This window comes from Lolium rigidum, chromosome 5 (assembly GCF_022539505.1).
Source record: "Lolium rigidum isolate FL_2022 chromosome 5, APGP_CSIRO_Lrig_0.1, whole genome shotgun sequence".
Taxonomy (NCBI): domain Eukaryota; kingdom Viridiplantae; phylum Streptophyta; class Magnoliopsida; order Poales; family Poaceae; genus Lolium; species Lolium rigidum.
Window position 1 is genome coordinate 182,683,528 of NC_061512.1, and position 26,328 is coordinate 182,709,855.

Sequence of the window (26,328 nt, forward strand, 5' to 3'; positions counted from 1 at the left end):
TAGTGAGCTAGAGGTTCATCGGTGGCGTCGACGACGGAGTTGGCCAGCGGCCGGCCAAAGCGGTATCGGCGCCATCTCAGGGAGAGGGGAATCGACAAGGAGCTTGCGTGCATGTGTGCCGTGTGGGTGAAAGACGAGAGAGAGAGAGAGATGAGTGAAAGAGAGAGGAGTGGGTCGATCGGGCCAACTTGGCCAAGCCATGTTGGGTTGGTCAAGCCGCACCTGGTGTTCTGGCCCAACCAAATTAGGTGGGTTTGACCCAATAATTTTTGTCCATTTGTTTTCGTTTAGGAAATTCTTTTGAATAAAATCAATGCTAGAAATCAAAGGACGTAATATAATTTGCTACCATAAAATCTTAAATATAGTAACATGTATTTAAATGGTTACTTATTAACTTTAATTCATTATTCCACACTTGTTTTCTTTAAGTTATATTTAATCGAAATTCATCACTTCAACTTATAACTACTTAAAATGTGATTTTAAAGTTTATGAAAATATCAAAGGAATTAATACTATTTTTATTAAATTATATTTAACTTCTATGAAGTACAACAAATATAGAGGCTCATCTTCTATTAAATTCTTACAAACCCTAGATGCAAATTAAATTGTTCATTTCATGTCTTCACCCTAATACTTGTTCTTTTATAATAGTGGAGAATTATATGAAGCCCTAAATTAACTAGCTCTTATTCTAAACAATTTTCAATTAACAATTAGGTTCATGAAGTTATTATTTTAAAGTACCTATAAAATAATCATTAAACCATTTCAACTAAGTCCTAAAGTAATGTAATAAAATTATTATCAACCATTAAACCACCATGTACTACTATAATGTTGTTATGCTTTACTATTACACATTTCATCTCATGTTATACTAAATATCTACAAGTCTAAAATGCAACTAAAATTGTTTCTTTCATGTCTTTACACTATTCATAAATAATAGAAAAGAATCATGATAAGCCGTAAAATAAGTATCTCTTGTTTCAAGTCTTTACTCTTCAATCCAGTTAATCCAAAACCCTAATAAATACCTTGACTGTGAAACAATGCTAAAAGTACAACACATAACAAAGAACTCACCAAACTCAATCAACTCACAACTATTGGGGTTATAGCGGGGTTTTACCAAATGCATAGCATATATTATGCATAATAGCATCTTGCAGGTCTTTAAACATTGTCCTTACCGGACAATGATGCTATTTTCGGAATTTGGAGTTTCACCATGAGGTGAAGCTTTTGATTACATTCTACCTCTATCACAAGGCAAGTTCATCACTTGCTCATGCCATTTGATTATTTTTATCAAATTACTTGCAAAGTACTATTTGTATTATTCTTGCATTGAAAAGAAAAATATTACTTTTACAATTATGAATATGACTATGTGGTGACAATGGAACCACGATTTGAGTGATGGTGGAGGTTCCATTGCAAATGGATTTATATTCATCTAGGATTAACAAAAAATGTCGTCCAATGATTGATACGTCTCAAACGTATCTATAATTTCTTATGTTCCATGCTAGTTTTATGACAATACTCACATGTTTTATACACACTTTACATCATTTATATGCATTTTCCGGCACTAACCTATTAACGAGATGCCGAAGCGCCAGTTCCTGTTTTGTGCTGTTTTTGGTTTCAGAAATCCTACACAGGAAATATTCTCGGAATTGGACGAAACGAACGCCCAGGGTCTTATTTTTCCACGGAGCTTCCAGAAGACCGAAGAGGATACGAAGTGGGGCCATGGGGCGCCGACACCACAAGGCCGCGCGGCCAAGGGGGGCCCGCGCCGCCCTATGGTGTGGGGGCCCCGTGCCTCCTCCAACTCTGCCCTTCCGCCTACTTAAACTCTCCGTCGCGAAAACCCTATTACCGAGAGCCACAATACGAAAAAAGTTCCAGAGACGCCGCCGCCGCTAATCCCATCTCGGGGGATTCAGGAGATCACCTCCGGCACCCTGCCGGAGAGGGGAATCATCACCCGGAGGACTCTACATCACCATGATCGCCTCCGGACTGATGTGTGAGTAGTTCCGCCTTGGACTATGGGTCCATAGCAGTAGCTAGATGGTTGTCTTCTCCTCTTGTGCTATCATGTTAGATCTTGTGAGCTGCCTATCATGATCAAGATCGTCTATTTGTAATGCTACATGTTGTGTTTGTTGGGATCCGATGAATATGGAATACTATGTCAAGTTGATTATCGATCTATCATATATGTGTTGTTTATGTTCTTGCATGCTCTCCGTTGCTAGTAGAGGCTCTGGCCAAGTTGATACTTGTGACTCCAAGAGGGAGTATTTAAGCTCGATAGTGGGTTCATGCCTCCATTGAATTTGTGACGATGGTGAGAAAGTTCTAAGGTTGTGGATGTCGTTGTTGCCACTAGGGATAAAACATCAATGTTTTCTCTAAGGTTATTTGTGTTGATTACATTACGCACCATACTTAATGCAATTGTCACGTTGTTTGCAACTTAATACTTGGAAGGGGTGCGGATGCTAACCTGAAGGTGGACTTTTTAGGCATAGATGCATGCTGGATAGCGGTCAATGTACTTTGTCGTAATGCCCTAAGTAAATCTCATATTAGTCATCATGATATGTATGTGCATTGTTATGCCCTCTCTATTTGTCAATTGCCCAACTGTAATTTGTTCACCCAACATGCTATCTCTTATTGGAGAGACACCACTAGTGAACTGTGGACCCCGGTCCATTCTTTTACATCTGAAATATAATCTACTGCAAAATCTGTTCTTTGTTGTTCTTCGCAAACAAACATCATTCTCCACACCATACGTTTAATCCTTTGTTTACAACAAGCCGGTGAGATCGACAACCTCACTGTTAAGTTGGGGCAAAGTATTTTGATTGTGTTGTGCAGGTTCCACGTTGGCGCCGGAATCCACGGTGTTGCGCCGCACTACACTCCTTCACCAACAACCTTCACGTGGCCTTCATCTCCTACTGGTTCGATAACCTTGATTTCTTACTGAGGGAAAACTTGCTGCTGTACGCATCACACCTTCCTCTTGGGGTTCCCAACGGACGTGTGTCTCACGCGCCATCAATGATTCTTGCTCCGTATATTACACGTTAACCATGAGATCTATCATGGCTATGGGGAAGTCAGTTGTACCTTTTTCCTTTCACATATCAACAGACACTAGGCCTTGCTGTGAGTCTAGAGAGGCCCAGCGGTTGGGAAATCCTTTAAATCCCCATCCGACAGGATGACTGGTTTTTAGTGTCTATGAGGTATTGTAATCGGCTGGCTCGAGACTGGATAAGAGAATCAGTTCGTAGCCAGTGGTTTACAAAAGGGTGGGTATGCGGGTCGCGGAGAAGGAAAGTGATTGGCTTGGATCTTATACTAGGCCTCACACCAAGGAAGTGTGGACGGAAATACCGGACCCGGTTGACAACAAGGATAAGAATCTCTCATGGGAAAAGTAACGCACCTCTGCACAATGTATTGAATTGTGGCTTGTCACTCCCTATTCTGGGAAAGAACTGCGAACGCGGCAGGAAAGGAACTCCGTGAAGTTCTAGTCAACCTGTGAAGACTGGTGGACATAGCTTTTCAGAATAAAAGAAACATTTTGAAGAAATGATTACAAAAACTTGCATTTTCCTATTAGTTTCTAGTCTGTGGCTATAGCTAGTGCATGATATACCTATTTCTATTATTGAACTTGCTGAGTATGCTCGTACTCACCCGTTCCCTCTTGAACCCCCGGCTTAGATTGGAGAGCCACTAAAGGAGAATCTTCCATGGAACTCGAAGATGGAGGATTCAACTACTATGAGGAATTGGATTCATTCAGCAGAGTCAAAGGAGACAATTTCTACATCAACCAAGAGGAAAACATAGATGCGTATTACAAGGGAAGCAATTCTCTAATCCTAGAACCTAAATAGCTAGGGTTCAGCTATAGTAGCATCAACAAGCCAACTAGTAATAAAAGTAGATCTAGTTGTACTCTAGTCTACGAGTTGTTCTTCTGGAGTTTTATTTGCAATTTTACCTCACTGTAAATTAAGAGGTTGTGCTGATCTTTTGTAAATTAAGAACCGGAGTTGTAGTTCTATAGACATGCATTGGACTCACATATGTTTCTGTTGTACCACTCTGAGGGGTATAATACTAGTAGAATGGTGTTTCATTGGTGTTATGTCAATGACTTGCGTACTACAACATGCTGTGGTATGCTGGGTTACCGCAATTGGCCAATGATTGAACGATGGCACAACGGAAGGCAGGGTGCTGTCCTCAAACTTAGTCATGTGTGCCATATTACTTGCGCACCAGACTTAGTTTGCGGACAGTCCCTTTGCCTGCCGTGTGATCCTATATATGAGGCCTCTCTTTGTTTTTCTAGTGCATTGGCCAATGACTGAACAATGGCACAATGGAAGGCAAGGTGCTGCCTTCAAACTTAGTCGTGTGTGCCAGTTTCCTTGCACACTAGACTTAGTTTGGGGACAGTCTGTGGGACCTCTTTTGCGTTGGCCAATGATTCGACAAAGGCACAATGGAAGGCTAGGTGATGGCATCAAACTTAGTCATGTGTGCCACAGTCGTTGCACACTACACTTAGTTTGTGTTCACTCTCTATGCCTTCCGTGTGAGCCAATGTATGAGGCCTTGTGTGCTTCTTCACTTCTGCATTGGCATGTGATTCAACAAAGGCACAACGGAAGGCAAGGTTCTGCCCTCAAACTTAGTCGTGTGTGTGACATTACTTGCACACTAGACTTAGTTTGAGGGAAATCCCTTGATCTCCCGTGTGAGCCAATGTATGAGGCCTCACTAATATTTTCAATGTCCATTTTCATCTATACTTGTGAGCAGGTACACCTCTAATGGCATGTGTTCTTGTGGCAGACTAAGAAGCTCAAGCTTGGGTCACCTACTGAGACCCCCGACGAGGGACCGTCGAAGAAGCGAAGGGCGGCTAACGTCGGCCACTTCTAGGACGAGGTAGAGCCAGGCCAGTTCCTGCGTATCGTCTTCAGGCCCACCTTAGGCCGGCTCCTGATCCCTAAAGATTTCGTTAAGTGGTTCGGAGAAATCGCTCAGAACATCATCGTCCGCACCAACACTGGATGCAACTAGAGGATGACTATGATGAGAGAAGGCGATGATGCATACATCGACCAGGGGTGGGCGGGATTCGCCGTCGCCCATTAGCTCAAGGTAGGTGAGTTCCTCATCTTCAAAAAGGTGTCCTCCTTCGAGTACAGTTTGGTCATCTTCGACCACAACTGCACTGAGGTGATGAGAAGGTGCATGTACCATGGCGATGCCACCAGGTGTGTCGTCTTCGAAAATCATGTCTGAAGCTTACCTGATTGTGTGTCGCTGCTACCATGTCGTTTCTAGTTGTTTTTCGTGTCGTGTGTTGAACTATGATCGTGTCTGTTGTGTCCGAAACTATGACCGTGTCTGAACAATGGTGTGTCGTCAACTTGTGTCGTCTATAATCAGTGCTAATTTTGCATGTACTATGATTATGTTCTTGCTTGTGTTGTTGACCGTTGGTAACCTCACTACTGAAGATTAGATGTAACTAGAAGCAAATTTTAGGTTGCAACCAAATAACAGGCACCGTTATGGGCTGCAACTAGGCCTGAAAATCGACCTACCAAACAGACAGAGCCCAAATCTTCATGGGACCCAAAAAAAAACTTTATGCAAGCCACCAAACAACATGATTTTTCGGGTCTATGGTTCGTCTGGTGCCTTCTTCACACTATGCCAGTGGTACATGAAAATGCTGCAAGCTACTATTTCAGAATAGGTTGCCGACTGCCGCTGCCGCTAGGTTCTTCGTATTTCGCCACGCCACAGATTTGTCACCACCTACTAGTCCCTTGGTAGCGCAGGCTGTCGGCTCGGCTGTCACACACAGCTCACTGATCATCTCCTCCACCATTTTCCATGACGAGCCACCAGCGGAAACGGCACGCCGTGCCTGCCCTGCCAGAACCGCCGCGTTCTTCGCCGCCGGCACCCTTGCCTCCCCTAGCATTATCTCCCGCACCGCCCTCGAAATCTCCTCGCTCTTAACCAGCCCTTCTCTAACGGTTTCACCACTTCTCTTCACGCTGACGCCGACCCTTAGTTCGTCGACGACCAGCTTCGCGTTGAACGGCTGGTCAAACTCCATGGGCCACGCCGCCAACGGCACGCCGGCGCTGACGCTCTCTAGCACCGAGTTCCACCCGCAGTGGCTTAGAAATCCTGCAACACATTCGTGCTGCAGGATTGCCTGCTGGTTCACCCACCCTCTCGTCACCATGCCCCTCCCTCGGACTCGCTCCTCGAATCCTGTCCCAAGGCTGCCGACGCTGTCATCTGACCGCAGCGCCCATAGGAAGTTCACCTGCGCCTCCTCCAGCCCACGCGCCACCTCCTTGAGCTGCGCCTCTGGTACCGCCAGCAGCGTCCCAAGCGCGACGAAGAGCACAGACTGGTCGGCGGCTGCCTTCTCGTCCAGCCACTGCAGCCACGAGGGCTTCGTGCCATTAACGACGACATCATCGACGTCGGCGTAACATTCCCGGGCTAAGCGTAGCGGGCCTATGGGCCAGGCCCTGGGCCCGATGTGCCGGTTCCAGCGCTCGATGTACCGGCCCTCCAGCCCGTCGAAGGTGTTCATGATCACGCCGCGGCTTCCGGCGACGGCCATCGCCATCTTCGCGTCAAGGGGTAGCATCGAGACGGGGGGCGGAGGGACGTCGGCGAGCAAGAACTTGACGTCGGGGAACTCCGGCACCGTGTAGGTACCGTCACCGGTGCCGTCGAAACCCGGCATGTCACGCACGAACGACTCCCGCATGACGTGCGCGAAGGCGGACGTGCCCAGGAACGACACCCTGGGGACGCCGAGCGCGGCGGCCGACGCTGCGGTCCAATACATGAACGGGTCGGCGATCAGCAGGCTGGCCGCGGGGCGCATGGAGGCGAGCGCCTCCTCGAAGCGCGGTTGCAGCGCCAGCGTGGACTCGGCGAAGTCGGCGAAGGCGGACGCCGACGCGACACCCTCCACGTTCTCCGCGCCCTGCGAGGCTGGGAACGGGAGCTCGACGACGTCGGCGCCGGCAGGCAGGAGGGACCGTACGAAGGCCGCGTTGCCTGGGGTGGTGAAGAAGGTCACGGAGGCGAGGCGCCGGCGGAGGAGGACGTGTGCGAGTTGGGTCAGCGGGATGGTGTGGCCTCTCGCCATGAGCGGGAAGATGGCCACGTGAGGCAGCTCAGCTTGAGCCATGCTTATCTGCTCTCTTCAGCGGCTTGATCGATGTGGTCATGTGATTCTCGGTTGTATATACTATATAGGCGGGCTGGGCACGGATTTGGTGTAAATCAGGTGACTTAGGGCATCTCCAACCGCGCGATCCAAACGGACGCGCTGGGCCGTCCGTTTTGGGCCGTTTGGGTCGCCGGCCGGACACGCGGACAGCGGCCCGCGTCCGCGTGTCCGTTTGGGTCGCGCGCTGCGCCCAACGCGCGGACGCATCGCATAATCCGATAAACACGAAAACAAAAGAAAAAAAGCAAATTTAAACGAAATTTGATTAAAACATATGCCCTATTTTGGTATGCATAGCCCTATTTTGGGCAAATAACTAACAAAAGAAGCCCCTATATGGGCTTTTAAATTTATACTAAATTTAAAACCCTCTATTAGGGTTAGGTCGGCGGCGCGGTGGCCGCCGGTGCGCCGCCTAGCCCCTGTGGGCGTCGTCGGCGACGTCGTCGTCGTCCACCCCGGGCGGCGACGCGCTGTTGTGGCTGGAGCGCGCCGGGGACTCCGGCCACGGAGACCACAGGGCCTCCTCCCACGGCGAGTGGGGGTCCGGAGCCACCCGACGCTGCGCCGGCGCACGGAGCAGCGCCTCCTCCCTGAGGCGCTGTTGTCTGTCCTGCCAGGCGCGGCGCCTGGCCTCCCGGCGCCGCCGCTCGTCCTCCTGCCGCCGCTGCTCCCGGCGGCGGTCCTCGTCGGCGCGGCGCCTGGTCTCCTCCCGCCGCGCCGCCTCCTCCTCCTCCCGCACCGCCCGGCTGGCCCGGGCGTGAGCGCCCAGCCCTCCGCCTCCTCTACCTCCCGCCGCGCCGCCTCCTCCATCTCGGAGGTGCGAATGGCCGCATGGAGGTGCGGCCATTGCGCCTCCTCCTCCGCCGCCGAGATCACGAGGGCGGCGCGGAGGTCCGGGTCCTCCTCCGAGGATTCCGGCTTCGGCTCGAGGAGGAGAGGCGGCGGTTGCGGCAATGCCGCACCGCCGCGGGTGGCCTCTCCGATGTGGAGGCCGCGCTGGTTTCCTCCCGATTGCCGCAACGCCGGCGGACGACGGCGGCTGCTGCTCGCCTCGTCGTCGTTCGCTCCGGGAGCGAACCGTCGCTTCGGGGCCATGGCGGCGGTTTTGCTCGGGGAGTGGAGTGGGGACTGGAGTGGAGGGCCAGATCCCCTCCGGTCCCCATTTAATAGTCTCCCTGGTCACCGACAGGTGGGCCCAAGGGAGACGAGGCGACCCGCGCGCGGACGCGAGCGGACGGCGCGTGCCATCCGCGGCCACGCAAACCTAGCCCAGATTTGGGCCGGGTTTGCGTCGTTCCGGACGCCGCGGCCGTCCGCTTTTGCGGTGCGTCCCCGCGCTGGGCCGCGTTTTTGTCCGGCTCGACCCAAACGGACGCGCGGGTGCGGTTTGGGTCGCGCGGTTGGAGATGCCCTTATACCGTTTCAATGAATAAGGCGCACACGTATTTCAAGACAAATTTTGACCATAAAAGTTGAGCACCAAAATCTTAATTATATTATATGTATATAGTATCGTTGGATTCATATTGAAAAGAACTTTTTAATGATGCTACTTTCATACAAACAATCTTTATCTATTTAAAGTAATTCTTGGTCAAACAAAAAACTCGTAAAACGAGGGCGCCTTATTCCTTGAAACGGAGGTAGTACTTAATAAGTTTAAGTCGAGCGTTTGAAGATTAGTATTTTGTGCTTGTAGATTCGTGCTCTGACTTTTGGGCTGTTTGTGTGTGTTTGTGTTGTTGTTGGCCCGATGCGTAGCGGGCTCTTGTTTTTTGCGGGTTTTGTGAAGTGGGCTCGTGGTGACGGTTCCTATCTATAAGGCGTCTTTCTCTCTCCCATGGAACCGCTTACCGCGCATTTCAGTTGCGCGTGTGTTGCAAACGACATATTTCCAGTTGCACGTGGGTTGCAACTGAGGTTTTTTCAGCTACACGTGAGTTGCAACTGATTTTGTTTTTCCAATTGCATGAGCGTTGCAACTGAGATTTTTTCAGTTACGTATATGTTGCAACTAAGAATTTCCACATACATGTGGGTTGCAATTCAGATTTTTCCAGTTACGCATGCGTCGCAACTAAGAATTTCCACTTACATGTGGATTGCAACTGAGTTTTTTCCCGTTACACGTAAATTACTACTAAGATTTTTCTTATGTCTTAAATGGTTGCACAGATTATTTTTTCTAGTGAAAAATACGAACGCACAAAACTGGACGCCAAAATTAAAATAGTACACGGCTTAATAAGCTACTGATGTCAGCGACTTAGACTTATTCAGTCTCAGACGACTGATCTCTAGACGCTCCCTAAGTATATATATAAACGGGGCAGTTAACCATGATTGATGAACTAGCCAATAGGTCGTATGTCGTATCTACACATACTTCTACGACAAGTAATGTATATATTCATGGGATATTCACTTTGGCTCATAGGAGCATTTGCTCCCACTATGTGAATCTACATTTCGAAGTGTCAAAAAATTCTAAAGTAAAATTTTTCATGTACATCTACACAATTTTATGTTCGTGCACAAGTTTTCAAAAGAAACTAAAAAAATTTGTGGCTCCTGTAAAAAAGACAAATTTTGATGCTATAACACGACTACGTACAGGACATTTTTTTGTCTTTTTTTACACGCCACATAAAATATTGTTTCTCCATGAAAACTTGTGCACTAACAAAGAATGTCATGCTGTACACCAAAAAATTTATGTCGGATTTTTTTGACATTTTTAAAATTGTTTTTTAATTATTTTGTATAATGGGAGCATTTGCTCCTATGAGCCAAAACGCCACCTCCTTCATTCATATGCTATGATAATATATGTGCTAGCATCATGTTAATATAGTAGGAATAGATTAGTTCAGCCCCTAACCATTTTGTACCGTGAACGATCTGTAATTGATCCTCTGGTCTATGACCGTTGACCGATATACTACTATATTTATATATATGAAAACGATGCCACGTGAGGAAGATGGCCACGTGAGGAAGCTTGCGGCTGGCATCACAGGAAACGGCAGATTCAGCCATGCTTATCTGCTTCCTTCAGCGCCTTAACTAGGTGTAGTCGTGTGCAGCGAGCTAGCGAGTAGCTTCTCACTTTTATATAGTCTAAGATCCCTTCGCGTTGGATGCAATCGCGCTGTAGGCCTCTCCATCATGAAATAAATTACTACGAGTATCTCGGTCCCCTGTTTTTTTTTTAAAAAAAAACTAGGAGTAGTTTTTTAATTAAGACACCAAAGTAGACTAGCTTGTCAAACTCGGTGGTGTAAAGCCCCGGCTAGCTAAAATCCTACTTACTATTCTCGATGCAGCCCCATGCTTTTCCTCTTTACGCTGACCCACATTCTAGGACTTGAAAGAAGTTATCCTGAGCATACGCACCCTTTCTTTCTGCTGGAGAACCATGTAAACGGGGGGTAGTTAACCTAGATTGATAAAGTAGCCAATAGAATGCATATCCACTCTATAGCATATACTGCCTCCATGCATAAAAGGACGGCTTAACTTTAGAAAAATTTAAATGTATCTAGATATAAAATATAATTATATACATTTAAATTTTAACAAAGTTAAGACGTTTTTTATAGACGGATAAAATACTTAATTTAAACTGTGACCAATTTATTTATATAGTCCTTCTAATCTAAAATACTTGTCATCATGGTTTTAGTTCACGACGATTATTTTGGATCGGAGTGATGGTGTATATGAGTTATCTGATATAGTAGGTGTAGATTAGTTCGGATCCTAACCATTTTGTAGTGTAAACGATCTGTAATTGATCCTCTGGTCTATCACCGATACATATGAAAATGGTGCCACGCCTAATGCGTTGACAATCTCTCCCGCAAACCTTATCTCTCTCATTGTTTTTCATACTAGCTGATACGGGCTGTGACCCATGGCTGGCTAGCTGATCGTTAGCAGCCACCCTGATGTGTACATGCCCCGTATATGTATCGGGCTCATGGCGACAACTCGCATTGTTTAATTAAGTACTGTCGTTTGACAATTGACATGGTAGTAGCCGCCAAATCTGCCTGCTGTTCCGCTTCTCATTTTATGCTCCCGTTTGCATCTCGTGGCTAGTAGTCTACCAGTGGACTACGGTATCCCGACTCAGTTTCACGGCCATTATATGCGAAAGAAAAGGATGAGATCTGTTAAAAGTACTGCACAGAAATAACGATCGAAGAGTACTGCTAATATTATCTAGGGTATTAAAAAAGGTGGACCTTAATTACCGGTGAAGCACCTGCTAAATCCATGCGCCACAAGTAAGTGGGAACATGGGTGGCCGGGTGCACACTAGTGGTGCGTCTCATTTCGGTGCGCCACTAGTATATTGGTCACCCTCATGTGGATCATCGCATTTTGAATTTTGGGAAAAACGATGAAAACTTTTAATTTTTATTATTTTGAGATATAGCCGCAATTTAGTTGTTAGGGAAAATAACAAATATGAATTTCAACATATTTTTGCAAAAAAACGTTATATTTTGGTAAAACGGATGTAAATTTTGCATACAATGTCGAATCGAAAAGTTTTTTATACAAAAAAGCATCTATATGAAAAGTTAAATATGGATTCAACCGCCTACGGCCATTTGTGACTTTTTTAGAATCCTCCAATTCAAAAGGGAAAATAGAGTTTTCAGCTGTTTTAGATTTCGCTGCAAAAAAGTCAATAAGGCCTCACTTACCCGTGGTGCACCCCACAATGGTGCGCCACGGGTAGCAACACATCTAGATGCACAATCCAATGGCTTCCAGTGTTTGCAAAGAAGCACACGGTCCATGTGCTCTTTCACGCACACATCTTATTGGTCGAAGCATCCACGCACACATCAATCTCTCTTCTTCCTCATCCTCTCTCTCTCTCTCCCCTCTGTTCTTCCTCCCTCTCTCTCTCTCACCCAAACTCACAAGAGCTCCTCCCTCCTCGAGCTCTTTCGCCATGCATGGAGCTCCGTAGCCCCCGTCTGCCATGGCTGACCTACCCTGCAACAACATCGGCGGGAGCCTGATTCGGGACGGTGGGACGCTCAATGCTAGCCTCTGTCTCTCCTGCAATGCCGCCGGGTGGAGGCCTAACTCGGGGCGGCGGCACGCTCAACGTCGGCCTCGGCCTCTCCTGCTATGCCTGTTGGAGATATGCCCAAGAGGCAATAATAAAGTGGTTATTATAATATATCTTTGTGTTTATGATAAATGTTTGCATACCATGCTATAATTGTATTAACCGAATTATTGATACATGTGTGTTATGTAAACAACAAGGAGTCCCTAGTAAGCCTCTTGTATAACTAGCTTGTTGATTAATAGATGATCATGGTTTCGTGATCATGAACATTGGATGTTATTAATAACAAGGTTATGTCATTAGATGAATGATATAATGGACATACACCCAAATGAGCGTAGCATAAGATCAAGTCATTAAGTTCAACTTGCTATAAGCTTTCGATACATAGTTACCTAGTCCTTCGACCATGAGATCATGTAAATCACTTACACCGGAAGGATGCTTTGATTACATCAAACTCCATTGAGTAAATGGGTGATTATAAAGATGGGATTAAGTATTCGGAAAGTGTGAGTTGAGGCATATGGATCAACAGTGGGATTTGTCCATCCCGATGACGGATAGATATACTCTGGGCCCTCTCGGTGGAATGTCGTTCGATTAGCTTGCAAGCATGTGACTAGGTCACAAGAGATGACATACCACGGTACGAGTAAAGAGTACTTGTCGGTAACGAGGTTGAACTAGGTATGGAGATACCGATGATCGAACCTCGGATAAGTAAGGTATCGCGTGACAAAGGGAATCGGTATTGTATGTAAATGGTTCAATCGATCACTAAGTTATCGTTGAATGTGTGGGAGCCATTATGGATCTCCAGATCCCGCTATTGGTTATTGGTCGGAGAGGAGTCTTGACCATGTCTGCATAGTTCACGAACGGTAGGGTGACGCGCTTAAGGTTCGATGTCGCATAAGTAGATTCGGAATATGAGATGGAGACTGAAGTTTGTTCGGAGTCTCGGATGGGATCCAGGACATCACGAGGAGGTCTGTAATGGTCCGGAGAATAAGATTCATATAAGGGAAGTTGATTTCTAGGTTTCTGAAAAGTTCGAGATTTTTCCGGTGGAAGAGCGGGAAGGTTCTAGAAGGTTCCGGGGGTCCCACCAGTGGGCCCACGACCCTAGGAGGCCTAGCATGGGCCGAGGGGATGCTCCCTAGCCTAATGGGCCAGGGGCACATGCCCCCCAAGGATCAGCCGGCCAAACCCCTAGGGTTTCCCCAAAACCCTAGGGGGATCAACTTGGTGGGGGGGGGGGGAAGTTTCCCCCTTTCCCATTTTGGCCGCCGGCCATAGGCCTTGGAGGAGGGGCCAAGCCATCCCTGGCCGCACCCCCCTATATAAAGAGGGGAGGGGCAGGGGCGCAGCCCTCCTTCAACCCTTGACCTCTGGCCGCCTCTCTCTCCCACCGATAGTCTGCTCCGGCTTAGGCGAAGCCCTGCAGCTTTTCTCCTCCACCACCACCACCACGCCGTCGTGCTGCTAGGATTCCGAGGAGATCTACCACACCTCCGCTGCCCGCTGGAACGGGGAGAGGACGGGCTTCATCGACACCGTACGCACGACCGAGTACGGAAGTGCTGCCGGATTGCAGCACGGACGATCGACTACATCAACAACGAGATCTAATCTCGTAGGCTTTGGAATCTTCGAGGGTTAGTCTCATGATCTTCTCGTTGCTTCGATCTTGGTAGATTAGATCTTGCTTCTTCCTAGATTTGATCTTGGTTTTTGTTCATGTTCACGGTAGAAATTTTTTGTTTTCCATGCAACGAACCCATCAGTGGTATCAGAGCCGTGTCTATGCATAGATCTGTTGCATGAGTAGAACACAATGGTTTTTGTGGGCGTTGATGCTTTTGTTGTTTTTAGTTAGTGTACTTTGCATCTTGCAGGATGGTGGGATGAAGCGGCCCGGGCTAACTTTACATGACTGATGTCTACGGGGGCTTCTATTCTTGTAGACAGTGTTGGGCCTCCAAGAGCAGAGGTTTGTAGAACAGCAGCAAGTTTCCCTTAAGTGGATCACCCAAGGTTTATCGAACTCAGGGAGGAAGAGGTCAAAGATATCCCTCTCAAGCAACCCTGCAATCAAGATACAAGGAGTCTCTTGTGTCCCCAACACACCTAATACACTTGTCTGATGTATAGGTGCACTAGTTCGGCGAAGAGATAGTGAAATACAAGTAGTATGGATGTATATGAGTGGTAATAGCAATCTGAATAAAATATGGCAGCGAGTAAACATGCAACAGAACAGTAAATAAACGGAGATTCGATGTTTGGAAACAAGGCCTAGGGATCATACTTTCACTAGTGGACACTCTCAACATTGATCGCATAATAAATAAATCTTTCTCTTATGTGCTACATACACTCTTTTGTTGGATGATGAACACATTGCGTAGGATTACACGAACCCTCAATGCCGGAGTTAACAAGCTCCACAATTCAATGTTCATATTTAAATAACCTTAGAGCATAATAGATCATTGCAAAATAAACCAAGAACTAACATAGTGCACACACTGTCCACATTACACTATGAAGGAGGAATAGATCACATCAATACTATCATAATGATAATTAACTCCACAATCTACAAGAGATCATGATCATAGCCTACGACAAGAACCACACGGTGCACACACTAGTCACCTTTACACCACGCAGGAGGAATAGACTACTTTAATAACATCACATGAGTAGCACATAAACTAGTAGCGATACAAAGCTCATCATATGGATCTCAATCATGCAAAGCAATTCACGAGATCATTGTATTGGAGTACAGAGAGAGAGATTAACCACATAGCTACGGTAGAGCCCTCAGCCCCAAGGGTGAATTACTCCCTCCTCATCATGGAGACAGCGATGGCGGTGAAGATGGCGGTGGAGACGGCGGTGGAGATGACTCCGGGGGCAATTCCCCGCCCCGGCAGGGTGCCGGAACAGAGACTTCTGTCCCCCGAATTGGAGTTTCGCGATGGCGGCGGCGCCCCTGGAGTCTTTCTGGAGTTTCGTCAAGTTGTACGGTGTCTTTAGGTCGAAAGGGATTTTATAGGCGAAGAGGCGGCGCGAGGGGGCACACAGGGGCTCCCCACCATAGGCCGGCGCGGGCCCGAGGCCAGGCCGCGCCGCCTTATCGTGTGGTGGCCCTCTGGCCCCTCTCCGACTCTTCTTCGGTGTTACGGATGCTTCCGGGAAAAATAGGAGGTTTGGTCTTCGTTTCGTCGAATTCCGAGAATATTGCCCGAACAGCCTTTACGGAACCAAAAACGAGCAGAAAACAGGAACTGGCACTGTGGCATCTTGTTAATAGGTTAGTTCCGGAAAACGCATAAAAACATTATAAAGTGCAAGCAAAACATGTAAGTATTATCATAAAACAAGCATGGAACGACAGAAATTATGGATACTGATGTCTACGGGAGCTTCTATTCTTGTAGACAGTGTTGGGCCTCCAAGAGCAGAGGTTTGTAGAACAGCAGCAAGTTTCCCTTCAGTGGATACCCAAGGTTTATCGAACTCAGGGAGGAAGAGGTCAAAGATATCCCTCTCATGCAACCCTGCAACCACAAAGCAAGAAGTCTCTTGTGTCCCCAACACACCAAATAGGTGCACTAGTTCGGCGAAGAGATAGTGAAATACAGGTGGTATAAATAAGTATGAGCGGTAGCAACGGTGCTAGAAAAGTGCTTGGCGTGTAGTTGATGGTGGTGGTATTGCGAGCAGTAGTAACGCGATGAAACGAGTAAACAAGCGGTAGTAACTCAGCGGTATTTAGGAACAAGGCCTAGGGATTACACTTTCACTAGTGGACACTCTCAACATTGATCACATAACGGAATAGATAAATGCATACTCTACACTTTTGTTGGATGATGAACACATTGCGTAGGATTACACGAACCCTCAATGCCGGAGTTAACAAGCTCCACAATAATGCTCATGTTTAAGTAACCTTTAGTGTAAGATAGATCAACGCTACTAAACCAAGTACTAGCATAGCATGCACACTGTCACCTTCATGCATATGTAGGAGGAATAGATCACATCAATATTATCATAGCAATAGTTAACTCCATAATCTACAAGAGATCATGATCATAGCACAAACCAAGTACTAACACGGTGCACACACTGTCACCTTTGCACACGTGCAGGAGGAATAGAACTACTTTAATAACACATCACTAGAGTAGCACATAGATAGTAGTGATACTAACACATTGCAATCATAAAGAGATATAAATAAGCACCTCACTATGCCATTTAACAGTGAATAAGTATTCTGTGAAATCTAGCCTAAGAGACCCACACGGTGCACACACTTGTCACCTTTACACACGTGGGACGAGGAGTCTCCGGAGATCACATAAGTAAAACTCACTTGACTAGCACAATGACATCTAGATTACAAGCATCATCATATGAATCTCAATCATGTAAGGCAGCTCATGAGATTATTGTATTGAAGCACATAGGAGAGAGATGAACCACATAGCTACCGGTACAGCCCCGAGCCTCGATGGAGAACTACTCCCTCCTCATGGGAGCAGCAGCGGTGATGAAGATGGCGGTGGAGATGGCAGCGGTGTCGATGGAGAAGCCTTCCGGGGCACTTCCCCGCTCCGGCGGGTGCCGGAACGGAGACTCCTGTCCCCCGGATCTTGGCTTCGCGATGGCGGCGGCTCGCGGCAGGTTTACGTGGGTTTCGTCAATTGGTGTAGGGTTTTCCGATCCGGGGGTTTCTTATAGGCGAAGAGGCGGCGCAGGAAGGTCGAAGGGGGCCCACACCCTAGGGGCGCGCCCCCTTGGCCGCGCCGGGGTGTGGTGTGGGGCCCCCGGGGCTCCCCTCGATCCTTCCCGGGTGTTACGGATGCTTCCGATGAAAATAGGAACTTTGGCGTTGATTTCGTCCGATTCCGAGAATATTTCGTTACTAGGATTTCGAAACCAAAAACAGCAGAAAACGAGAGCGGCACTTCGGCATCTTGTTAATAGGTTAGTTCCGAGAAAATGCACGAATATGACATAAAGTGTGCATAAAACATGTAGATAACATCAATAATGTGGCATGGAACACAAGAAATTATCGATACGTTGGAGACGTATCGGCATCCCCAAGCTTAGTTCTGCTCGTCCCGAGCGAGGTAAAACGATAACAAAGATAATTTACGGAGTGACATGCCATCATAAACTTGATCATACTATTTGTAAAGCATATGTAGTGAATGCAGCGATCAAAACAATGTATATGACATGGGTAAACAAGCTGAATCATAAAGCAAAGACTTTTCATGAATAGCACTTCAAGACAAGCATCAATAAGTCTTGCATAAAAGTTAACTCATAAAGAAATAATTCAAAGTAGAGGCATTGAAGCAACACAAAAGAAGATTAAGTTTCAGCGGTTGCTTTCAACTTATAACATGTATATCTCATGGATAATTGTCAATGCAAAGCAATATAACAAATGCAATAAGCAAGTATGTAAGAATCAATGCACAGTTCACACAAGTGTTTGCTTCTTGAGGTGGAGAGAGGTAGGTGAACTGACTCAACATAAAAGTAAAAGAATGGTCCTTCAAAGAGGAAAGCATCGATTGCTATATTTGTGCTAGAGCTTTGATTTTGAAAACATAAAGAGAGCATAAAAATAAAGTTTTGAGAGGTGTATGTTGTTGTCAACGAATGGTAGCGGGTACTCTAACCCCCTTGCCAGGCAAACCTTCAAAGAGCGGCTCCCATTTTATTTTATTTTTGGGTGGCACTCCTTCCAACCTTTCTTTCACAAACCATGGCTAACCGAATCCTCGGGTGCACTGCCAACAATCTCATACCATGAAGGAGTGCCTTTTTATTTTAGTTTTATTATGATGACACTCCTCCCAACCTTTGCTTACACAAGCCATGGCTAACCGAATCCTTCGGGTGCCGTCCAACAATCACATACCATGGAGGAGTGTCTATTTTTGTTAATTAATTTGGGACTGGGAATCCCATTGCCAGCTCTTTTTGCAAAATTATTGGATAAGCGGATGAAGCCACTAGTCCATTGGTGAAAGTTGCCCAACAAGATTGAAAGATAAACACCACATACTTCCTCATGAGCTATAAAACATTGACACAAATCAGAGGTGATAAATTTTGAATTGTTTAAAGGTAGCACTCAAGCAATTTACTTTGGAATGGCAGGAAATACCATGTAGTAGGTAGGTATGGTGGACACAAATGGCATAGTGGTTGGCTCAAGTATTTTGGATGCATGAGAAGTATTCCCTCTCGATACAAGGTTTAGGCTAGCAAGGCTTATTTGAAACAAACACAAGTATGAACTAGTACAGCAAAACTCACATAAAGGACATATTACAAGCATTATAAGACTATACATCGTCTTGCTTGTCGTTCAAACACCTTACTAGAAATTATCTAGACCTTAGAGAGACCAATTATGCAAACCAAATTTTAGCATGCTCTATGTATTTCTTCATTAATAGGTGCAAAGTATATGATGCAAGAGCTTAAACATGAGCACAACAATTGCCAAGTATCACATTACCCAAGACATTATAGCAATTACTACATGTATCATTTCCCAATTCCAACCATATAACAATTTAACGAAGAGGAAACTTCGCCATGAATATTATGAGCTAAGAACACATGTGTTCATATGAACCAGCGGAGCGTGTCTCTCTCCCACACAAGCATGATGTAATCCAATTTATTCAAACAAAAACAAAAACAAAAGCACACAGACGCTCCAAGAAAAAGCACATAAGATGTGGCCGAATAAAAATATAGTTTCATGGGAGGAACCTGATAATTTGTCAATGAAGAAGGGGATGCCTTGGGCATCCCCAAGCTTAGACGCTTGAGTCTTCTTGATATATGCAGGGGTGAACCACGGGGTGCATCCCCAAGCTTAGAGCTTTCACTCTCCTTGATCATATTGCATCATACTCCTCTCTTGATCCTTGAAAACTTCCTCCACACCAAACTCGAAACAACTCATTAGAGGGTTAGTGCACAATATAAATTGACATATTCAGAGGTGACACAATCATTCTTAACACTTCTGGACATTGCATAATGCTACTGGACATTAGTGGATCAAAGAAATTCATCCAACATAGCGAAAGAGGCAATGCGAAATAAAAGGCAGAATCTGTCAAAACAGAACAGTTTGTATTGACGAATTTTAAAATGGCACCAGACTTGCTCAAATGAAAATGCTCAAATTGAATGAAAGTTGCGTACATATCTGAGGATCATGCTCGTAAATTGGCGTAATTTTCTGAGTTACCTACAGAGAATTAGACCCAGATTCGTGACAGCAAAGAAATCTGTTTCTGCGCAGTAATCCAAATCTAGTACTTACTTTACTATCAAAGACTTTACTTGGCACAACAAAACACAAAACTAAGATAAGGAGAGGTTGCTACAGTAGTAAACAACTTCCAAGACACAAATATAAAACAAAGTACTGTAGCAAAATAACACATGGGTTATCTCCCAAGAAGTTCTTTCTTTTTAGCCATTAAGATGGGCTCAGCAGTTTTAATGATGCACTCGCAAGAAATAGTATTTGAAGCAAAAGAGAGCATCAAGAGGCAAATTCAAAAACATATTTAAGTCTAACATGCTTCCTATGCATAGGAATCTTGTAAATAAACAAGTTCATGAAGAGCAAAGTAACAAGCATAGGAAGATAAAACAAGTATAGCTTCAAAAATTTCAGCACATAGAGAGGCATTTTAGTAACATGAAAATTTCTACAACCATATTTTCCTCTCTCATAATAACTTTCAGTAGCAACATGAGCAAACTCAACAATATAACTATCACATAAAGCATTCTTATCATGAGTCTCATGCATAAAATTATTACTCTCCACATAAGCATAATTTTTATTAGTAATAGTGGGAGCAAATTCAACAAAGTAGCTATCATTATTATTCTCATCAAGTGTAGGAGGCATATTGTAATCATAATCAAATTTATCCTCCATAACAGGCAGCACTAAAAGACCAATATCATCATAAATAGGAGGCAAAGTATCAGCAAAGTAAATTTTCTCCTCAATGCTTGGGGGACTAAAAACATCATGAAAACCAGCTTCCCCAAGCTTAGAACTTTCTATATCATTATCAACAATGGTGTTCGAAACGTTCATACTAATATTACTACCAGCATGCAAATAAGATTTCATAGGTTTTTTAATTTTCGCATCAAACAATCCATATTTTAAATCAGGAAATAGAATAAGAAGCTCACTCTTGTACATTATGCCAAACTAGTGTAAACAAGAAACAAAAAGATGCAATTGCAGGATCTAAAGGAAATAGCTTCGAGCACACACACGACGGCGCCAGAAAAATACTTTACCTGGGACCGTAGTATGAGAGCCTTTTTACCTTTCCTCCCGGCAACGGCGCCGGAAAAGTGCTTGATGTCTACGGGAGCTTCTATTCTTGTAGACAGTGTTGGGCCTCCAAGAGCGAGAGGTTTGTAGAACAGCAGCAAGTTTCCCTTAAGTGGATACCCAAGGTTTATCGAACTCGGGGAGGAAGAGGTCAAAGATATCCCTCTCATGCAACCCCGCAACCACAAAGCAAGAAGTCTCTTGTGTCCCCAACACACCAAATAGGTGCACTAGTTCGGCGAAGAGATAGTGAAATACAGGTGGTATAAATAAGTATGAGCAGTAGCAACGGTGCCGAGAAAAGTGCTTGGCGTGTAGTTGATGGTGGTGGTATTGCAGCGATAGTAACGCGAGTAAAACGAGTAAACAAGCAGTAGTAACTCAGCGGTATTTAGGAACAAGGCCTAGGGATTACACTTTCACTAGTGGACACTCTCAACATTGATCACATAACAGAATAGATAAATGCATACTCTACACTTTTGTTGGATGATGAACACATTGCGTAGGATTACACGAACCCTCAATGCCGGAGTTAACAAGCTCCACAATAATGCTCATGTTTAAGTAACCTTTAGTGTAAGATAGATCAACGCTACTAAACCAAGTACTAGCATAGCATGCACACTTGTCACCTTCATGCATATGTAGGAGGAATAGATCACATCAATATTATCATAGCAATAGTTAACTCCATAATCTACAAGAGATCATGATCATAGCACAAACCAAGTACTAACACGGTGCACACACTGTCACCTTTGCACACGTGCAGGAGGAATAGAACTACTTTAATAACACATCACTAGAGTAGCACATAGATAGTAGTGATACTAACACATTGCAATCATAAAGAGATATAAATAAGCACCTCACTATGCCATTCAACAGTGAATAAGTATTCTGTGAAATCTAGCCTAAGAGACCCACACGGTGCACACACTGTCACCTTTACACACGTGGGACGAGGAGTCTCCGGAGATCACATAAGTAAAACTCACTTGACTAGCACAATGACATCTAGATTACAAGCATCATCATATGAATCTCAATCATGTAAGGCAGCTCATGAGATTATTGTATTGAAGCACATAGGAGAGAGATGAACCACATAGCTACCGGTACAGCCCCGAGCCTCGATGGAGAACTACTCCCTCCTCATGGGAGCAGCGAGCGGTGATGAAGATGGCGGTGGAGATGGCAGCGGTGTCGATGGAGAAGCCTTCCGGGGGCACTTCCCCGCTCCGGCAGGGTGCCGGAACGGAGACTCCTGTCCCCGGATCTTGGCTTCGCGATGGCGGCGGCTCGCGGCAGGTTTCTGTGGGTTTCGTCAATTGGTGTAGGGTTTTCTGATCCAGGGGCTTCTTATAGGCGAAGAGGCGGCGCAGGAAGGTCGAAGGGGGGCCCACACCCTAGGGGGGCGCGCCCCCCCCCTTGGCCGCGCCGGGGTGTGGTGTGGGGCCCCCAGGGCTCCCCTCTGATCCTTCCCGGGTGTTCTGGATGCTTCCGATGAAAATAGGAACTTTGGCGTTGATTTCGTCCGATTCCGAGAATATTTCGTTACTAGGATTTACTGAAACCAAAAACAGCGAGAAAACGAGGACTGGCACTTCGGCATCTTGTTAATAGGTTAGTTCCGGAAAATGCACGAATATGACATAAAGTGTGCATAAAACATGTAGATAACATCAATAATGTGGCATGGAACACAAGAAATTATCGATACGTTGGAGACGTATCGAGATACGTCAGGGACGTATCAGCATCCCCAAGCTTAGTTCTGCTCGTCCCGAGCAGGTAAACGATAAAAAGAATAATTTCGTAGTGACATGTTACTTACATAATCTTAATCATACTATTGTAAAGCATATGAGATGAATGCAGCGATTCAAAACAATGTTAATGCAATGAGTAAACAATTGAATCATATAGCAAAGACTTTTCATGAATAGTACTTTCAAGACGAGGCATCAATAAGTCTTGCATAAGAGTTAACTCATAAAGCAATAATTTAAAGTAAAGATATTGAAGCAACACAATGGAAGATAAAGTTTCAGCGGTTGCTTTCAACTTGTAACATGTATATCTCATGGATAGTTGTCAATGCAAAGCAATATAACAAGTGCAATAAGCAAGTATGTAAGAATCAATGCAAAGTTAACACAAGTGTTTGCTTCTTGAGGTGGAGAGAAATAGGTGAACTGACTCAACATAAAAGTAAAAGAAAGGTCCTTCAAAGAGGAAAGCATCGATTGCTATATTTGTGCTAGAGCTTTTATTTTGAAAACATGAAACAATTTTGTCAACGGTAGTGGAAAAATAAGACCCTGGGCGTTGATTTCGTCCAATTCCGAGAATATTTCCTTTGTAGGATTTCTGAAACCAAAAACAGCAGAAAACAGCAACTGGCTCTTCGGCATCTCGTCAATAGGTTAGTGTGTATAAAACATGTGAGTATCATCATAAAAGTAGCATGGAACATAAGAAATTATAGATACGTTTGAGACGTATCAAGCATCCCCAAGCTTAGTTCCTACTCGCCCTCGAGTAGGTAAACGATAACAATGATAATTTCTGAAGTGACATGCTATCATAATCTTGATCAATACTATTGTAAAGCATATGAGATGAATGCAGTGATTCAAAGCAATGGTAAAGACAGTGATTAAACAACTGAATCATATAGCAAAGACTTTTCATGAATAGTACTTTCAAGACAAGCATCAATAAGACTTGCATAAGATTTAACTCATAAAGCAATAGATTCTTAGTAGAAAGCTTTGAAGCAACACAAAGGAAGATATAAGTTTCAGCGGTTGCTTTCAACTTCAACATGTTTATCTCATGGATAGTTGTCAACATAAAGCAATATAACAAGTGCAATAAGTAAACATGTAAGAATCAATGCACACAGTTGACACAAGTGTTTGCTTCTAAGATAGAAAGAAGTAGGTAAGCTGACTCAACATAAAGTAGAAGAATGGCCCTTCGCGAGAGGAAGCATGGATTACTATTTTTGTGCTAGAGCTTTTCATTTTGAAAACATAGAAACAATTTTGTCAACGGTAGTAATAATTCATATGTGTTATGCATAATACATCTTATAAGTTGCAAGCCTCATGCATAGAATACCAATAGTGCTCGCACCTTGTCCTAATTAGCTTGGATTAACACGGATTATCATTGCATAACATATGTTTCAACCAAGTGTCACAAAGGGGTACCTCTATGCTGCCTGTACAGAGGTCTAAGGAGAAAGTTCGCATTGGATTTCTCGCTTTTGATTATTCTCAACTTAGACATCCATACGGGACAACATAGAAAACGAGATAATGGACTCCTCTTTTAATGCTTAAGCATTCAACAACGAATAATATTCTCATAAGAGATTGAGGATTAGTGTCCAAGCTGAAACTTCCACCATGATTCATGGCTTTAGTTAGCGGCCCAATGTTCTTCTCTAACAATATGCATACTCAAACCATTTGATCATGAAAATCGCCCTTACTTCAGACAAGACGAACATGCATAGCAACTCACATGATATTCAACAAAGGTGTAAAAGTTGATGGCATCCCCAGAAACATGGTTATCGCTCAACAAGCAACTTATAAGAAATAAGATACATAAGCTACATATTCTTTACCACAATAGTTTTTAAGGCTATTTTCCCATGAGCTATGTATTGCAAAGACAAGGAATGAAATTTTAAAGGTAGCACTCAAGTAATGTACTTTGGAATGGCAGAGAAATACCATGTAGTAGGTAGGTATGGTGGACACAAATGGCATAGTTTTTGGTTCAAGGATTTGGATGCACGAGAAGAATTCCCTCTCAGTACAAGGCTTAGGCTAGCAAGGTTGTTTGAAGCAAACTCAAGTATAAACCGGTACAACAAAACTTACATAAGAACATATTGCAAGCATTATAAGACTCTACATTGTCTTCCTTGTTGTTCAAACACCTTAACTAGAAAATATCTAGACTTAGAGAGACCAATCATGCAAACCAAATTTTAACAAGCTCTATGTAGTTCTTCATTAATAGGTGCAAAGTACATGATGCAAGAGCTTAAACATGATCTATATGAGCACAACAATTGCCAAGTATCAAATTATTCAAGACATTATACCAATTACCACATGAAGCATTTTACGTTTCCAACCATATAACAATGAACGAAGCGAGTTTCAACCTTCGCCATGAACATTAAAAGTAACACTAAGAACACATGTGTTCATATGCAATGACGGAGCGTGTCTTTCTCCCACACAAAGAATGCTAGGATCCGTTTTTATTCAAACAAAAACAAAAATAAAAGCAAACAGACGGCTCCAAGTAAAGCACATAAGATGTGACTGGAATAAAAATATAGTTTCACTAGAGGTGACACGATAAGTTGTCGATGAAGAAGGGATGCCTTGGGCATCCCAAGCTTAGATGCTTGAGTCTTCTTAAAATATGCGGGGATGAACCACGGGGCATCCCCAAGCTTATACTTTTCACTCTTCTTGATCATATTGTATCATCCTCCTCTCTTGATCCTTGAAAACTTCCTCCACACCAAACTCAAAACAAACTCATTAGAGGTTAGTGCATAATTGAAAATTCATATATTCAGAGGTGACATAATCATTCTTAACACTTCTGGACATTGCACAAAGCTACTGAAAGTTAATGGAACAAAGAAATCCATCAAACATAGCAAAACAGGCAATGCGAAATAAAAGACAGAATCTGTCAAAACAGAACAGTCCATAAAGACGAATTTTTCTGGGGCACTTAACTTGCTCATATGAACAAGCTCAAATTTAATGAAAGTTGCGTACATATCTGGGGATCACGCACGTAAATTGGAAGAATTTTGTGAGTTACCTACAGACGGGGCTGCTCAATTTCGTGACAGTAAGAAATCTGTTTATGCATGATAATCCAAATCTAGTATCAACCCTACTATCAAAGACTTTACTTGGCACAACAATGCAATAAAATAAAGATAAGGAGAGGTTGCTACAGTAGTAACAACTTCCAAGACTCAAATATAAAACAAAAGTGCAGAAGTAAAATAATGGGTTGTCTCCCATAAGCGCTTTCCTTTAACGCCTTTCAGCTAGGCGCAGAAAGTGTGAATCAAGTATTATCAAGAGATGAAGCATCAACATCATAATTTGTTCTAATAATAGAATCAAAAGTTAACTTCATTCTCTTTCTAGGGAAGTGTTCCATACCTTTCTTGAGAGGAAATTGATACTTAATATTACCTTCCTTCATATCAATAATAGCACCAACAGTTCGAAGAAAAGGTCTTCCCAATATAATGGGACAAGATGCATTGCATTCAATATCCAAGACAACAAAATCAACGGGGAAAAGGTTATTGTTAACCATAATGCGAACATTATCAATCCTCCCCAAAGGTTTCTTTGTAGAATTATCAGCAAGATT

General features: G+C 44.2%; 1 protein-coding gene across 1 annotated transcript; it reads right to left on the reverse strand.

The window, feature by feature from the left end:
* Nucleotides 1-5,824: 5,824 nt before the first annotated feature.
* Nucleotides 5,825-10,387, reverse strand: LOC124656808 (UDP-glycosyltransferase 90A2-like). The gene is made up of 2 exons (XM_047195485.1): nt 10,354-10,387; nt 5,825-7,293 (listed from the first exon to the last, which is right to left on the reverse strand). Exons 1-2 carry the CDS (start codon nt 10,385-10,387, stop codon nt 5,825-5,827), a joined length of 1,503 nt encoding a protein of 500 aa, XP_047051441.1.
* Between the last annotated feature and the right edge of the window lie 15,941 nt (nt 10,388-26,328).